Source organism: Apaloderma vittatum, unplaced genomic scaffold (assembly GCF_000703405.1).
Source record: "Apaloderma vittatum isolate BGI_N311 unplaced genomic scaffold, ASM70340v1 scaffold1641, whole genome shotgun sequence".
Classification (NCBI taxonomy): Eukaryota; Metazoa; Chordata; class Aves; order Trogoniformes; family Trogonidae; genus Apaloderma; species Apaloderma vittatum.
Window position 1 is genome coordinate 5700 of NW_009698306.1, and position 17379 is coordinate 23078.

The following is a 17379-nucleotide window of genomic DNA, read 5'->3' on the forward strand; positions in this document are numbered from 1 at the left end:
CCTCCACAGGTCCTGCCAGGAGCCAGCTCCAGTGCGATCTTCCCATGGGGTCACAGCCTTCTCGAGGCATCCACCTCCTCCAGCCTGCAGCTCTCCATGGGCTGCAGGTGGGTATCTGCTCCACTGTTAACCTCCACGTGCTGCAGGGTGACAGCCTGCCTCACCACGGTCTTCTCGATGGGCTGCAGGGGAATCTCTCCTCCAGTGCCTGGAGGACCTCCTCCCCTTCCTCCCTCACTGACCTTGGTATATGCATAGTTATTTCTCTCCTCGGTTCTCTCTCCTTTCTCAGGATGCAGTTACTTTCTTTTTTCACCCTTCTTAAACATGTTATCCCAGAGGTGCTGCCACTGTCGCTGATAGGCTCAGCCTTGACCCGCAGCAGGTCCGTCTTCGAGCCAGCTGATTTTGGCTCAGTCATACAGAGGTGAAGCTTCTGGCAGCTTCTCATAGAAGCCACCCCTGTAGCCCCTCTGCTACCAAAACCGTGCCATGCAAACCCATTACACTGATCTTCTAAATTAATTGCTTATGGAGAAACTGGCCTCCACTGCATGAATGTCAGGTGCTCCTGCCTTGAAACTCGTGTATTCAGATCCAGATGATGCCTTGAATGATACTGTATCTTTTTATCATAAATTTTACAGGTTTAAAATTTAAAATGCAGTTTCATTACAGGTTTTTCAGTTGCAGAATTTTATAGACCTTTCAGAAGTAAATATGGCTAAGAAAAGTGTCTCTTTTATCCTTAGAATAAAAACAGCAAACTACTTTAAAGCAAATAACAGCTGATGAATCATTATCTGAAGCTATGCTCTGGGCTGTAGCTCAGGGTTCTGAACTGAACTCCTGTTTTGGGCTCAAGTTTCCTTTATGTCTCTAAGCAAATCACTCTGTGCCTTAGTCCATCCAGTAAATAGCTGATGATCTTTCCTTTTATTATCCTAACTCCAAATTCTAATGCAATATAATTTGAGTTTTGTTTGGAGTTTGTGGATTATGCTTTACACTGGCTAGATATCTGTGTATTTTCCCCCAAAGCATAGAACATAAAATTTCTGAAGCAATCGATTCTGTCATCTGTAGTCTGTTAAAGTTAATTCCTAAAAAGACAATTAAAAAAAATTTAAGATAGAACAATAGGGATATTTAATTTTCATTATTCTGTTTCAAGCTAGAGGTCGTTTTTTATTTTTTTGTTATTGCAGTTTTTGTTAGATCTGGAGCTCAACTTCTGAAGAACATTGCAGGAGTATGTAACAATTAGTGAAAATTGTAGTCAGTGCCTGTACTTTCCCTTGGACACTTAGTGATTGCACCATATAAGAAATGCCCAAGTATCTTAAAATAGTATCTAGTTTAAAGTATAAGAACTCATTAATTGAGTCACTATTTGTTTCCAGTCTCCTTAGAGACTTTATCTGGTGAAGCACCGCAAACACTGGGTTATCTATGAACTCCATCTGTAGCAATCACAAAAGTAAGTCAAGTATCCTAATTCCTTTTTAGTGTAGGAATTTATTTCCTTCATTACAACTTGCAAAATGCAAAATCTGGAGGAAAGCTGTTATATAGTGTCATTTGTAAGCTTTCAAATTTTTCTTTTTGTGAGAGGTCTGGAAAACGTGCCCTATGAAGAGCGGCTGAGGGAACTGGGTTTGTTTAGTCTGGAGAAGAGGAGGCTGAGAGGAGACCTTATTGCCCTCTACAACTACCTAAAAGGAGGCTGTAGTGAGGCTGGTGCTGGTCTCTTCTCTCTAATTACTAATGACAGGACAAGGGGAAATGGCCTCAAGTTGCGTCAGGGTAAGTTTAGATTGGATATTCAGGGAAAGTTCTTTACTGAACGAGTGGTGAGGCACTGGAACAGGCTGCCCAGGGAGATGGTGGAGTCACCAACCCTGGAGGTGTTTAAAAAAAAAAGTAGATCTAGCACTTGAGGCTGTGGTATAGTGTTAGCTATGCTCGGATGTAGGTTGGACTAGGTGATCTTCAGAGGTCTCTTCCAACCCCTAACGTTCTGTGATTCTGTGAAATGAATCAAAACCAAATTAAGCCAAATTTGTAATACACCAAAACTGGCTAAAGGTAAATATATAAGAAATAATTCTAGGAATTAGAATACAAATGGGTTTTGTAAATTGTGTGTGTTAATTTGCACTATTTTCTTAGAGATCTTCATTTTGTAAATATTGTAGTAGTGGTGGGTCCAATTTTGAGAGAAGCAAGAAAGATGTATTACAAAGCGAAGTCTGCTGTCCCACCTCCGCCTCCAGATCTGCTGCATTTCCCTACCCTCTTCCACAGGAGCAGTGTTAGAATCAGAGCGACGGGAGCCTGTTTTCCCCTGTCAGCAAAGGTAGATCAGGCCTGCATGACCTCAGCCCACAGGGTGATAGCTGTGAGGTTTGAATAGCCCCAGAGAAAAGTCCAGCGTGACCCACTGCTGACACAGGCGAATCTTTGGGCCTGAACACAGAGAGCATCCTGCTTCCCTCTCCGATGTAACCCTGAGCATGGTGGGCTCCTAGCGTAGCAGAGAAGATTAGACGTGCTCTGGAGGACAAGCTGAAGCTGTTTTCAGATGCAGTGTGGAGTCCCGTTTGATGACGAGCCAAGGTACTGTAGAACGTTATTTATCTCCTTCCTTCTCTGCCACCTGTTGGGAAACCTCATCGATGAGTACCCCAGAGGAGTTTAGTTTTAGTGCTTATATCAAGAGAATAATAACTCCACTGACATTTTGCAATTGCCAGTTCTAGACAGAGTGTTCTCTGAGAAATCGCATTGAGAAGTGAGTTACTTCATTTTTTGAGTTTTTCCAAGCTGTCCGTTTAGCAGTGTATATTCTGTTAATAATGTATTATCTGTTCATTGCTTTTAGTACGTATAAATAAGAGAGGCTTAATTTTTTTTCCACAAAATTGGCAGTTGCCTATGTAGCTTATACTACCTAGGATATGATCATGCAAGATTTCAGTTTCCAGAACACCCATGGAAGGTATGTACATGTAGGTTTTCTAGAAATGAGCAGAAGGCCTTTCAGCAAGCCATATTCTTTATTAGTAAAATTTTACCTTTCAAATGTTGTTTGAATGTTTTGTTGCGTGCAAGATGGTGAGGCCTGCACAGCAGATACCACACAGCTAATAGGAAGCTGAAGATGAATTACAAATTGATGATTGAAGGTTTAGAACTTACTCTGTTTTCGTCCTCTTTGCTGCAGGTGCTACACTACAGAATTGTCATGCAGACTGTAAATGAGGCTTAAAATATTAAGTGCACAAAGACTAGGATACTGCTATCTGTTTATATTTTTTACTTCTTGGCTTTTTTTAACTGTGTCAAAACAGTCTGTGTCAAATCCTTTTTTACAAAGTCTAGCTGACTTAGCCCAAGTATGCTTCATTTGTATAAAATAAATAAAATTACAGCCATGGATTTGATGTGAACTATCACTAACACAGTTAAAAGGAGGAGGCATATTTAGATGTAACTATCAGAACTCCAAGATATCTGTAATATACAGAGTATTCCAGGAGTTGTAGTTGGAGGCTCGCTCTTTCAAACAGATCAACTTCTTTCATTATACTGTGAGTTTCCAGTTGTCCTGGACTGCAATTCTCTGTTTTCTGAGTTCTTAGAGAAGATTTTCTCTCCTAATCGGAGAAGGATCTGAAACTAAAATGGGACAGAAAAGCAGCAAGAGTAGCTCAGAATCTAAAATATGTCTTATAATGAGGGATTTAAAATATATTTAGTTTCTGTAATTGAAGTTGAAAGATAATTTGGTTGTACTATACAAATACATAAGTGATGGAACATCAGGGTAAGAGGCACTTTTTGCAAGCAAATTCATAAAGGGATCCAATGGGTCCATAGATGAATATTTTAAAAAAAGATTGGGTATAAATCTAAAAGACATTTTGCAGATTGAACAGAAGCTGTAGGTTTGTGGAAACTACTGAATAAGGGTTTGTGGCTTTGCAGGAGATCAGGTGCTCGCACTCAGGCCAGTGGGTTACTGCAGTAACATGCTGCAGCTCACTGGTTGGTTTTGTTCGGCTCTGAAACTCTTGCACTTGTGAAGCTTTGGAGTAGGGGAGGCCTTACTGTGATTCGAGCTAATACATCCGAGATTGTGCTTTCAAAGGAACATAGAAATAGCTGTCACTGTAGTTCAGCTGAGTAGCTGCAGTGTCATAAGCCGTGATACCCAGACTGCTCAGCCAAGGTCCCAGAGGCTGTATATTATATATTCCCCAGTATATTATAGTCCTCTGGGACTATATTATAGTCCCAGAGGACTATAATATACTTTGGGAAATGCCATATTCTGTGGACTGCAACCCTGTCATTTTTGCAGTTGACGTTAAATAATCGTGTGCAAGCACTAGCACTTTTATATCTTCAGGGAAGCTAATGTCTAGTCACCAAAGATGGGAATTAGTTTCTGGACTGAGATCTGATGTAAACCTCAGTTGTGAACAGTAAGAATACCTTTGTTTTCAAGCATTTTTTTTTTCCAGGAGGCACGTGGCAGTAAGCTATCTCACACAGCCTGGACATAAACATTGTACAGATGTAAAAAATAGTGGATTTAAAATACATTCTCTAGTTTACCGTACACTGCTATGAACCCGGAAAGAAGCCATGAGATCTTCAATTGGTTTACGAAACAAGGTTTTTTAGGCTTCATTTTGTAATGGAAAAACTGTGATCAAGAGATAGCGTTACTTTCCCAAAGTCATTCAATAGCAGAAGCAGGATTCATGTTCAGTTTACTACCCGAAGCACAAGTAAGTGGCTCTTAGTGGGTAGCAGATCATATCCCCTAAGTTGAGCGTTTTTGTTTGTTTAATACTTTTCATCAAGTTAACAGAGCAAAGCATATAATCTTAATAATTTTTATGGCTTGTGTTCTACTGCTGATATAGCATGCTACAGGAAACTTAGGGAGATACCAAGATTTCTTTAAAAAATTTGAAGCATTTTACTTTGCAGATTTTCTGCAAAATCTGTACCAGTACTGCCACATACCGCATAGTAAGAACAGAAATAAGTTTTTAATATGACATTGTTTTATTGGATGAATGAACTCAGCCCTGTCTTGGGCAAAGAATTTGTTAATGATAGCTTAGGTCCCTCCCAACTCTATTATTATCTTTATAAGTTCAAATAAAGAATCCCGTTGTTTACATAACTACTTTCTTTCCAGACTGCTAAAGCAATATTCTCCATTCAAAATTAATGTGTTTACTCTTATAGAGAGGGCGTGGGACATGTATTTTCAAAGACACAAGAAGTACTGTCTCTGTTAACTTCCTACATTTGGGTTCCTTCAAGCAAAAGATTTTACCTTTCATGAATCTTAAACTGATTTTCTGTAGTCAGCTGACAATCTAATTCCGAGGATGTCTTTAAGAAGCCATAAATTAACTTGCAATTCAAAAAGGAGCTGGAGGCTGAATAATTCCTACGGCCCTGATCTTGAGTACAGTTACAAACAGGCATTATTTTACTGCCTGGCAAGTCGTGCTGCCGTTAGTAGCACTGCCCCCAGGAGTAAAGCAGGGTGTGTTCGTTAGGGACTGTGGTGTTCGAATAAGCACACTTGCCATTTCCCTTTATTCCACCCCTTCCCAAAAATGACATTCATGCTGCAGGCAGTTCAGGAGAGCAGGGTATGAAGTTGCAAGAGTTCCACAGGCTTTGTATGTCACCGAAAACGTGAACTTCAGACTCCAGTGTTATCGCTTTGGCATGTTTCACCGTAATTTAAAATTTCTTTAACAGACAAACCTAGACCATTAGAGGGAACGGAAATCTAGGACTCTTTGACTGGTTTTTGTGTTTTAATGTTCTGGGATTTTTTTTTTTGTATTGTTGTTTGTTTGCTGTTCTAAATCACAGCTATCTGTTTTCATGCCTTTTGTGCAAGACATCTTCTTGCCATAGTAAACCATAAGGTGAAATAATGTTTAGATGGTTTTGGGGGAAATTTTATGTTCTGTTTTGTAGGACCACTTTTCTACTCCTTCGTAAATGAAGACTTTCTATTATGTTGGAAAGATTCTGACTTCAACATTTGAATTTTTAAAAATTTTTCTTTATCTGGAGCATATTTTAAAATAGCCTTCTGAAGACTGGGGTTTTTTATTGATGCTTGTCTATCAAAGTCAGGGTCATTTGTTATTAACTTTTGGTAGGGCAATGGGAAGTAGACAATATTGACATGAACTTCCTCCTCTATAATTAATATTGCCCCTTTTTTGCCTCAGGAGATTTTTACTTCAACTATTAAGCTGTTTGAATTCCAGTTTATCTACTGGCATGTAATTTGGGAGCCTGGGAAACCTTTGTTTTAAAAAAAAGATTGTGAGGGATAGTATTTATTTTCTTAGTTTACAATTATATTTAATCTCTTTTCGGAGGAGTCCTAGGTAAGGTGTTATATGTCTGAAAAGAAAGAGATGGAAATTTCACCTGCCATTGGAGTGTATTCAGGAGGAAAGGTTTGTAAGCCCATATCTTGTTACAGTCAGATTGGAAACAGAATTGAGGTCTACCAAATGCCCTACATCTTCTGCAGTGCCTCCTGGTAGTGTTTATCAGAGGCTTCATTTAGGATTCAAGGATGCTGCTTTCTTAGTATGTGACCCAGGATCACACAATTAAATGCAGCGTAATACAGTTTTAGTATTTGGTGTAGCCCTTATGGTTAATACTTTGTCCTTATCCCATATAATTTATGCTTTCTGATTTTTAATAGTAAAGGGATATTCATTTTTATAGCAGACAATTCAAGTATTGACACATTTTCTTTTGTCCAGAAATGTTGCTCCTCTGCCACCTGGATACAATATTAATGGCGAAAGGCAACAGGATAATCTGTTATTTGCATGCAGCTCTAAATCTGCTTGACACTTTACCAAAACGCATCTGACAAAGAACAAAGAATCTGCCTTAAAGAACTTCAGATCTAAAAAGCTCTAGTCAGTTTTAACAACTATCTTGCTTGTTATTGCCAATAGGTTTCAAAAGAAAAAAAAATTCAAAGAGAGGAGAGTGTACAGTAATTAGAGGTGTACTAAATATGGTGGAATTAGACTGGTTAAAGGTATTAAAGCTGGCAGTTTGGAGAGAAGGTTATATAGGAGTAACACATTAATGATCATCAGAAAGCATCAGCCATGTGAGCAGACCACTAATTATTGAGAGTAAGATAGAAACATAGAATAAGATACTGAACCTTGATTTGTCCAATTTATTAATTCTGTTTCCTGTTGACTTCCTGTGGAAGAATAACTCTGAACTGGTCTCCAGGACACTTAGTTTTACTACATGTAGTTTGGTGATGCTTTGTAAACTCAAACACAATCCTCTGCATTTTCATGGTTTTGTGCCTATCCTTTAACTACCTTTTTTAAAACAAAATAATACAATCCAGGATTTTTCCCCAGAAGAGCAAGCAGAGCATTTGTGATGAGCTGTAGTTGCAAACATCATTTATGCCATGCATGCAGTAATGGAAGGAGTGGGGATTTTTAGAAAGAAAGAGTAGCATAAAGCTGCCCAAATTGCATAAAATTAAATCATCTCTATAGGCTACATATAGTAAGTTTCTCTGGAGGTCTTAAAAGCAATATATTGTCCTGTACACTTACTGCACACAATGGGGAATTTATTCAAATGAATGCTTTAAAGACATCCCCAAAGGTAAAAGTTGTGAGAGAAGCATCTCAGTTGTTTGGAAGAGAATGAAGAGCATTGCAGTTTTAAGGTAACTTTTCATCCCACAACATTAAGTATATAGAAGTTCTGGTAGATGTTGATGGATTATCTGAGAAGATTTGTGCAGTGACTTAGTCACTGTATTACTGCTATAATGTGTTACCAGTCATTCAAAAATGATATATGACTGCATGTTCTATTAAAGAAGCATGCAGGAATAAAAAAATATCATAATGTTCTCTGATATTCCTTATCAAGTAAAGTCCAAATGTGCTGAACTTCATAGAGCAAGACAGAGTACTCTCTTCTTCTGTCTGTGTCTACTTTAAATAGAAATGAATGTAATCAATTTAGCCTTTTCCACCCACCTCTGAATGCCAGCTTCCATAAATTGAATAGTGTCATAATTATGGAATTTTTTTATCTGCTTACATTTTTCAGTATAGCAACAAAAGTCCCTAACTTTCCTGGGAGGGAAAGGGACTGTAGCTGTTTTCAAAGCCTAGTAGCAAGTGATAACACACGGGGAAATGGCTTTACATTGTGCCATGGGAGGTTCAGGTCAGATATTAGGAAGAATTTCTTTACTGAAAGGGTTATCCGGCCTTGGAAGAGCCCGCCCAGGGAGGTGATTGAGTTGCCATCCCTCGCGATGTTTAAGAGGTGGGAAGATGTTGTGCTGAGGGACATGGTTTAGTGGAGTTGATAGGGCCAGGGCGGTGGTTGGACTCGATTTTGAAGATCTCTCCCAACCAAAACTGTTCTATGATTCTATGATATATCCCTGTAATATAATTTTTAGAGCTCATTTTGGTTAATACATTTCCTCTTAGAAAAGCAAACAAACGGGAAAAAAGAAACAAACAGAAAACTCCTCCCATCCTGTGACTGGGAAGTGATGGCTGTGAAATTTGTCTTCATGCTAAGGGTCCTGGTGCTTTTAAGCCAAAGCAGGTCGTGTTTTCAGGAGAGCTCTACTGACACGGTTAATGATAAGGTTCCTACCTTAGAGATTGCACTTGCTTAAGATTTCCTTTTCGTATATTCTTCTCTTGAGAACTTGCCCTGCATTATCCTGGGGAGTCCTTATCATTAGAGCTGACCATCTTTCTTAAGGCAGGAGGTATTTTTACAGTCACTGGCCCTTACACCTTGCACGAAGGCTGGCAATATGAGGCTCCACAGCTGACAATAAATATATAATGTGATGGGAAGTGAAGACCCTCCCCATGGAAACTTGAAGTTAAGCAGCTGGTTCTCACTGAAACACTTTTATCTCTGGAGGGCTAGGACATCTGAGCCCAAAAGCTTGGCTCTAGCAGGCAGGAGAGAGGATGAGAATCAGCAACACTCAAGGAAGCAGTTCTCCTACACATGCATTCTCTGTATGCTAATACACAGTAGCAAAGAAAGTGCAGGAAGATAGCAGTGGAAAGGAAGCAAGAGGAGAGGAAATCTCAGCTGCTAGTAGACAGTGATTTCAGTAAAATTGTTATGGAAAATAATCTTTAGGTATAGTTAAATGGTAACAGCGATATTTTTATCCTTACATACTGAAATCATAATTTATCCAAAGTGCAACAGAAAAGAAAGTTGTTGCAATCAGCAGCAGTCCTTTATACAGTCGAGTTCACTGCTGCTGGAAGTGATGTTTCTCCATTGACTTTGGCAGAATTTTAGCCATGGTGATAAGAAATTTGGCTTTCACTATTTAAAAGTTCATAGAAAGCAGTAAATGATAAGGGTAGCTTCAATTTTATTTTTGAAAAGTGAGTAGTTGATAATAATGATTTTCCCAGGGTTGACACCGATTGAGACTAGACTTGATGAAATAATGTTCCCAGACATACTGTTGTCAAGCCTAAGGCCTGGATTTAGAGACATAGTAAGGGTGAAAATGTGCAAGCTGCATGGGGGTGCCAGAGTGGAGTTTTGATGATGCTGAACTCCTGACCCAAGAGAGAGAATGTAAAAGATGTGGCAGCACTGATAGGAAGAGAATTTCTGTCTGAGGGAAAGATCAGTGACCAATAGCAGAGTGAGGAGTTATGGCACAGTTGTAATTAAAAGCTGAAGAAAGAGCAAACAGAGATAAAATTCAAGTTTCTATTTAGTCTGGGCAGGTTTGAATCCCAAAAGAGGGAATTAAAGACACTGAGTGTCAAAGAAGCAGAAACAGAATGAAATGAAACTGAAGGCAAATAGTTTTTATAGCAGCTCATAACTAACCTGTGAAAACCCTTCTAGAATATACTGTCATTACTAAGTAAGAACAACAGCAATAAACATTTATATTAACACATGTCCACTTCAAAGCTCAGAAAATAAAAAATTATCCGGAAAGCTTTAGGCATTCAGTCATAAGCCAGCCTGACACTGACAGGACATTTCCCTTAAGGACTGATTATTACATAGTCATTATTAAAAGGTCTGATTCGGCTTGTTGAAACTGAAGAGTTGGACCTTACAGTTGGTTTAGTCCAGTCAGACAATTCCCTTATTGTGCTATGCTGGCGCAGAAAACAAAGTCTTCAAAATGCAATTCTCTCTGGACTGCAGGCCAGGATATATATCCTCCACCACCTTTACTTCCTTATTTGCCCATTTCGGACAGGTACCTAAAGATTCCTGGAACGTTTTGCTATCTGCCAGTAAAGAAATGGTAGGCGTAACCCTTCAAAGCATGCTCTAGTATCTCGTTAGCCTGTTCAGCTTGGAAGGAGTCGTTGAAACAAAACCATACGATCCTCTGTAAAGGAATGGGGAAATGGCAATGTGTGCTACCGTGCTGGCGAGGCTTGTCTGTGACATTTGACATCGACCGGCAGAGAGCTTCTGGCATGCTTTGGGGAATACCAGCAGGAGTAGGAGCAGTCCTTAAACTCCCACGTATTTCTGCATGAATGAGTACAAACTATTGAGCTTGGAAGTGAAGTGTTTTCAAAGAAGTTGCGTGGCCACGTTATTGTTGCCACTTAACCCCAGCTGCTATTTTCAGTGAGGCTTTTTGTGAAGTAATGTGGCTGCATGACTTGTGGACTAGAATTAGATCACTTCCAGCATTTTAGGAGAGCAGGCAGTGCAAACATGATACGATTCTGCTTATGTGGATCTGTCTCGAGTTTTCACAACTGTTCCTGGGTTGGACATAAATAGAAATTTGTGTACAATTCCCTTGAAAATATCCTATTGTGTATAACAGCCACCGTTAGTCCGTTAGCTTTTTCAGGGAGTCAGTGAAGCCAGATAAATTTGTAGAAACTTGAATCCAGTGTGGACTGGGGAAATCAGCCTCTTCATCGACCTGAGTGGTTATTTGTTGTTTTGAAATTTTTTTCTCTCTTTGCCAGAGAGCTGTCTAGTGATAAAGGACCAGGAGGAATTTTAGGCTAAAATAAGAAACCAAGATCTCTTTGAAAGGCAAATCTAGTATCACACAGCTGTGGATAATTCTTTAAAATGACTAATATCTTTTCTTCAGGCAAACCATATTTAATTATTGCTCCCAGACCCCTCAAGCAGTGTGCAAGGAGAATACCAATACTTGAAATTTGCCAGAAAAAAATGTACTTCCAGAGTGTCAGACAAAACCCTCAAGTAGATATGATTCAATATCTTGTTTTGTAGTCTCTAAGGGAAGTCTAAAATAGGAGATGATACTAGGATGGTCACATGTAAAAAAAAATACAGAGAAAGCCTGCCAGGTGCAGCTATTTAATTTAGCCCTTTATAGTAGAACATGAGGGCATTCAAAGATAAGAAGCACTTTTAGAATTGAATTGCAGTAGCATTTAAAAATGATGGATTATCTAGAGAAGGTTTGTTACAGTTTCCAATTAGTCCTGTCCTTTAGTAATACAAAAGGGAACACTTAAAGCTAGAAGAGAACAATTGTTAAATCAGGAAGGTAAGAAAGTGGATTACCTAAACAACATTTAATCAGTCTCATGCCTACAGCCTATTATTGAAGCAAATAGTGTAGTAATTCTTTAGAAAGATGTTAGAGTGAGAATAGTGAAAGTGTTTAAATTAATTGTGATTATGGGAAAAATCTAATTTAGTTAAAACCAAGCTGTATTATACGGTTATTTGTGCTGCGAAAGCAGGGTACATTTTCCTCTTGGCCATCAGCAAAAAATACTATTGGAAGCAGGATGCTGGACCAAATAAGAGAGATGCTGAAAACTTCTGCCCTTTCCTGAGCGTTGTTTCTCATTAGGCTCGCTCCAAAGCTTGTCTGTAGTTCTGAGGTTGAATCAGCCCCTTTACAGGCTCTCACTGGCTTCAGTTCTGCTTGAGGAGGTCTTACCAACACGTCCAGCTCTCAAAGCAAGTACTGCAGAGCTCCTCAGGCTCGTGCTTCAGGTGCGCCTGCCGGCTGTAACTGATCTGTTCTTAACACTTCGTTTAGAATAAATCGGTAATATCAGTGCTATCCCTCTGCATCTCTTTCTAATACAGTCTAAGACTGGCACACAGAAGAAAGGTCAGTACACAGTCATGTTAACAGAGAACATTTATAGCTCGTTTTGGTTTATTTTTTAAGTGATGTTCAGGTATCAATGATTGCATTAAAATGTTTCTGTTTTTTCGCCTAGATTCAGTCTGCTGTTTGGCAGACCAAATGAACGCATGATCTGTTCACTTCTATAACCTACTGCTCAGTCATAGTCTTCAGAGAGTTTAGGAATGATGGTGTAAACAAATCCTATCATGCATTGAGTAAACTAAATCTTCTTGTGCTTGAAATAGTTGTTAGGGGAGATTATCTGTCCTTCTGTGAATTATTTATAGTAAAAGTAAAATGTGTCCAGAGCCACAGTTTGTGAAAGATTGCCACCGACCTGACTTCATGTTTTATCTGTGGGTCAGGATCTGCATATACTGCCTCTGGCTGCAGTTCCTCTAGAGTCATTTTACCATCAGCAGAATCCAGTCACATACAATAATCACTTCATGGAAATCACAAGATCTTTATACCTTGTTTTGGAACATGAAGGAAGAAAACAAACATTAGAGAAGAAAAACGTTAGGTAGGGCTGACTGAATGGTTTGAATTAAGATAAATACCACGCTACGTGTGACTGGCTGCTAACAATAATTTCATTTGATTCACCTAGAAAAAGGAAAAATGGAGAAGAAGAACAGCCAAAGTCCTCTCTCAGTAATCAGTACCGAATTGTTACACCCACATTCCAGTATAAAATGGACTACAAGAAAGTTGGCAAATGCATTATTATAAACAACAAAAATTTTGAAGACAAAACAGGTAATGTACTTCCTTTGGTGACACTCATTACAGACTTTAGAAGTTTTGTACTTTCATTAGTCAATAAGCATTTTATTTTGAGGACACGGAATTGTAATGAATATGTTTCTCTTTTTTTGAAAAATAGTTGTTCCTACAGTTTATTCCTGGTCTTTAACACTTACATTAAAACAACTCTGCAGCTTCTTTGCAGCATATTTTTCAAAGGGCATGTCACCCGGGTCCACCAACTTCCAACTAAACCTTTCTCTCAGAGCTTAGTGCTGCGTTGTTAAAATTTGCACCTTGGCATCTGTAGCACATGTTATAACTGCTCTGTCCCAGAGCTACAGCTAAAAGCAACAAAAGCAAATAGCTATAGCTGTGCCCTGTTCACACTCCTGCATTTAACTTTTCAGACCGTGTACAGTTTCAAAGCAGATATTTGTGTTGTAGTCGACTTTACAGATCTTTTCCTATACACTTGGTGACACACTCAATAAAGTGTTTACTCCAAAGAACTTACAACACTTTCTTTCATGTGAGTTCCATGGGGACTCTTTTCGACAGTTTTTCTTTCGGGTGTGTTATGCATATGTAACACTGCATAACCGAAAGAGGTCCTGTGTTGCAGGGTGCTAGAGACATGCCAATATTTTTCAGGATAGCATGTGTTGATATTGAACATTGTATTATTTTGCATTAAACTGAAGCTCACAATTTGTTCTCACTGCTGAGAATGCTGTTAGAGGATTGTTTTAAAACCATGTCACCGTGACATTGTTTATTAATTATAAACCTTAAAATTTACCTTTGAACACATGACTTATTTTGAATTGTGTAATGTGCAATCAACCATATTCTTTTTTCTTTCTTTTTTTTTTTTTGCCAGGAATGGGTACACGCAATGGCACTGATAAAGATGCTGGAGATCTAGCTAAGAGTTTTAGAAACTTAGGGTTTGAGGTTTGCACATACAATGACCGAAGCCGTAATGATATGGAAAAATTACTGAAGCAAGGTAAAATTAGAAACAGAGAATAATTTGGAGTTGAAAAGACCTCTGAAAGTCACCAAATCTTCCCCCCTGCTCAAAACAGGTCAGATTAGAACAGACTGCTCAGGCCCTAATATGTCCAATTCTCCATATAGAAGGATTCAGTTTCTGATTGGACTAGGCTTAATTCCCCACCTCTTCCTCCAACACCAATCAGAAATACAGTTTTCTTGTCATATTAGGTGAGGCATCTGTTCCATGGATTAGTTAAAGAGCCTTGTCATATTAAATAAAGAGTCCAGCCTGTTGACCCCATTGGGCTAGACTCGGAGTCAAGTGAAGGATGTGTTTGTGTGTTCAAGGTACTCATCGCGTTCCCAAAAAGCAGGTTGCATCACCTTTATCCACTCCTTCTAATGTCTTCCAGTAGAGGCCCAATGTATGCTTAGTCTCAGAAAAATGTGTTTGCTAAGTATGTTTTTCATGTAAAATATTGCTTCCTTTTGGCTAAGAAGTATTTGATTTTAGCTGCTGAGGAGAATCACAGTGATGCTGCTTGTTTTGCCTGTATCCTTCTAAGCCACGGGGAAGAAGGCCTCATCTATGGCACTGATGGACCCATGGCTATCAAGAGTTTGACTGCGCTGTTCAGAGGAGACAAGTGTAAAAGCCTTATAGGCAAACCCAAATTATTTTTCATTCAGGTAATAGCCTTAAGGTAAATAGAGTATCCTACTACAGTGGGGAAGACATGCTGTGTTGGTTTTCTGCTCTAGAAGAGCCCTGTAGATCAACTTACTGAATTTTGCTGAAGGTTTTGTGAAAAATGTATTGAAAGAAGTTGACTGTGGGTGACTTGTGGTGTTTGTTTCTAAAAGATAATTTGCGCACAAAATTCACAGATGTAAATAATGTATTATTGTAATTTTGTACATTATTTCTCTTTGTGCTTGTTCACACACGAACCTCAGAACAGGAAGATAAACTCCCTCTTGTGCAGACAGAGCTGAGGACAGTACGTGATTATCAATAGAAATAATACTGTGCAGGTCTTTTTGAATAAAAACTGTCTCTATAAATTACTGCGCTCTGCTAAAAGAAGTATTTTTTCTGTCCCTCAGTAACCAGAAAGTTTATATTACATTAGCATAGAATTAACTGTGTATTACTTAAGCTTTTAAAAACAGATGTTTCCAACAGTATTAACTGACATTAACTGACTCACGGGTCTGAATTGTGTTTTTTATCATAATGATCTGATGTTAGATATGGCAGATGTGGCTTTCCCAGGGCTACTCCATCAATTAGTCCTCAACCTTAAAGTGAAAACTCTGTCTATTTTTGACTCTTCATACTACTAAAGTGATATTTCTTTTAGTTGTAAGTTTGGAATGGGTACATTTTGCCTTTAAAATTATCTTACTAAAGGCAACCAATTCATGTTCTATAAGCCCCTCAGACTGCTATTTTTATGCAAGAGGTGTTGGTCAAAGCACAGCTTGTGCAGACTGTACAGTCTCCATCTGTGGAGGTATTCCAAGCCCAAGTGGACATGGCCCTGGACATCTGCCATAGCTGTCCCTGCTTGAGAAGTGGGACTGGATGAAGTGGATGATCTCAGGATGTTTGTTATTCTTTGATTTTGTTATTTTGTGAAGTATAGTGCTACAGCAGTGCGTGCCAGGAACCAAAGACAATGTGTAGTCCACTGTGAAGCAAATGTCTGGCAGTCACGCTGCACAAGACATTATGTAATAATTGTGTTCTGAGGATGACTCTAGACTGGTAAAATTAATCGTGGTTAGAATAAGCTAATGCTGACTTAGCGCTTTGACAGCCCGCAACACCATTACCTCCCTTTTCTATACAGGATGCGTATTTTAAATTGGGTGAACTAGTAACTTTATCACAATTAGGTGTCTCCCAGAACTGCATTTCTGCTTCTGATACATGCAAAATACTGCTTAAAGCTGTACCCATTGAAAAATGTGCATGAATACTTATAACACTTTATTTCTCCTTATTGGACAAGTTCTTTTTATCTTTGCTGCTTTCAGGCGTGCAGAGGCTCTGAATTCGATGAAGGTATACAAACTGACTCTGGACCTGCAAATGACACTCTGGAAACTGATGCCAATCCAAGATACAAAATCCCAGTAGAAGCAGATTTTCTCTTTGCATATTCCACAGTACCAGGTAACAGAAAGGGGGCCAGGGTGGGGATAGAAGCCTGAAAACTTATCACCCATATTGACTTGACTGTAGACTGACCCTCAATGACGATATATTGTGCATTGATGGACAAAACACTAAAGCCTGGGGTATGTTGGGCCAGGGTTTTGTATCTGCCCCTGTTATACTGGCTATAGTGTAAACAGAAAAAAGCCCAGATTTAGTGGGTGAGAAGACACAGACATTGCCGGGGATGAAGGCAGTACAGTTTTCTGGGAATTGTGCCCTTCTATGTCCCAGTTTAGTGAGTATGTTGAATATGTGATGAAGGTGGGAAGAGAAATAGTTACAGCACAAAATGTATGTTAGAGAGGAAAAACATGAAATCTTACTTCATTGCAGTTTCCCTAATGCAAGAATATAGAACGGTACTTTAGTACTGTGAGGTTTGGAGAGTTAATACACGTTATCCTCCCCTTTCATGAAGTGGGGCATGTGACACAAGTGATAAGAATTAAACTTTCTGTGTGTGCTTTGTTACTCTTTGGCCAGAATCTTTCCCACAAATCAGTACAATCTCTATGCCATTCCATTCTTCAGCACAAGATAATAAGAAAAAAGAGGAAAAATAACCTATGTACTTTCTTATCTGTCATTCCTGTAAGGTTATTACTCCTGGAGGAATCCTGGAAGAGGCTCTTGGTTTGTGCAGTCTCTGTGCTCTGTGCTAAATGAGCATGGAAAACAACTTGAGATCATGCAGATCCTCACGCGGGTCAACTATGTGGTTGCCACAAATTTTGAATCACAGTCTGATGATCCTCGCTTCAGTGAGAAGAAGCAGATTCCCTGCGTGGTCTCTATGCTCACCAAGGAACTTTACTTCTGAAAGTGTATTTTAATGCAACCAGTGATGAAAGATCAGGATATGGTTTTGGGTGGCGATTTGATTATAAACTGGAGTAGCACATTCTTAATAACAGAAGTGTAATGACACTAGATTTTTATATTGTATAAGCTGGGGTATCTGATGGATGGACAATACGCAAGGTTTTAAAGAGGAAATAAATGCTGTAGGCCAATCTGACAGCTAATACTAATTACTGTGTCTTGATTTCCCATAGTGTGGCTGTCAGGATTTATGGCTACTGAAGATGTTGTGAAAGTCAGCCACCTGACCTATAAAGGTTTATTCCAGAAAACAGATTGTAAATTAAGAACACAAAAA

The 17379-nt window shown here is 39.0% G+C and overlaps 1 protein-coding gene across 1 annotated transcript in view; it reads left to right on the forward strand.

Annotated features, from left to right (window-relative positions):
* CASP7 (caspase 7, apoptosis-related cysteine peptidase) overlaps positions 1–17161 on the forward strand; it is a 21861-nt gene extending 4700 nt beyond the window's left edge. The window contains exons 2-6 of the mRNA XM_009877947.1: positions 12855–13003; positions 13875–14003; positions 14508–14683; positions 16037–16175; positions 16817–17161. Of these exons, the coding sequence (XP_009876249.1) occupies positions 12855–13003; positions 13875–14003; positions 14508–14683; positions 16037–16175; positions 16817–17040 (817 nt within the window). The 3' untranslated portion in view covers positions 17041–17161. The remainder of the gene's footprint in view (positions 1–12854; positions 13004–13874; positions 14004–14507; positions 14684–16036; positions 16176–16816) is intronic.
* Positions 17162–17379: the final 218 nt, after the last annotated feature.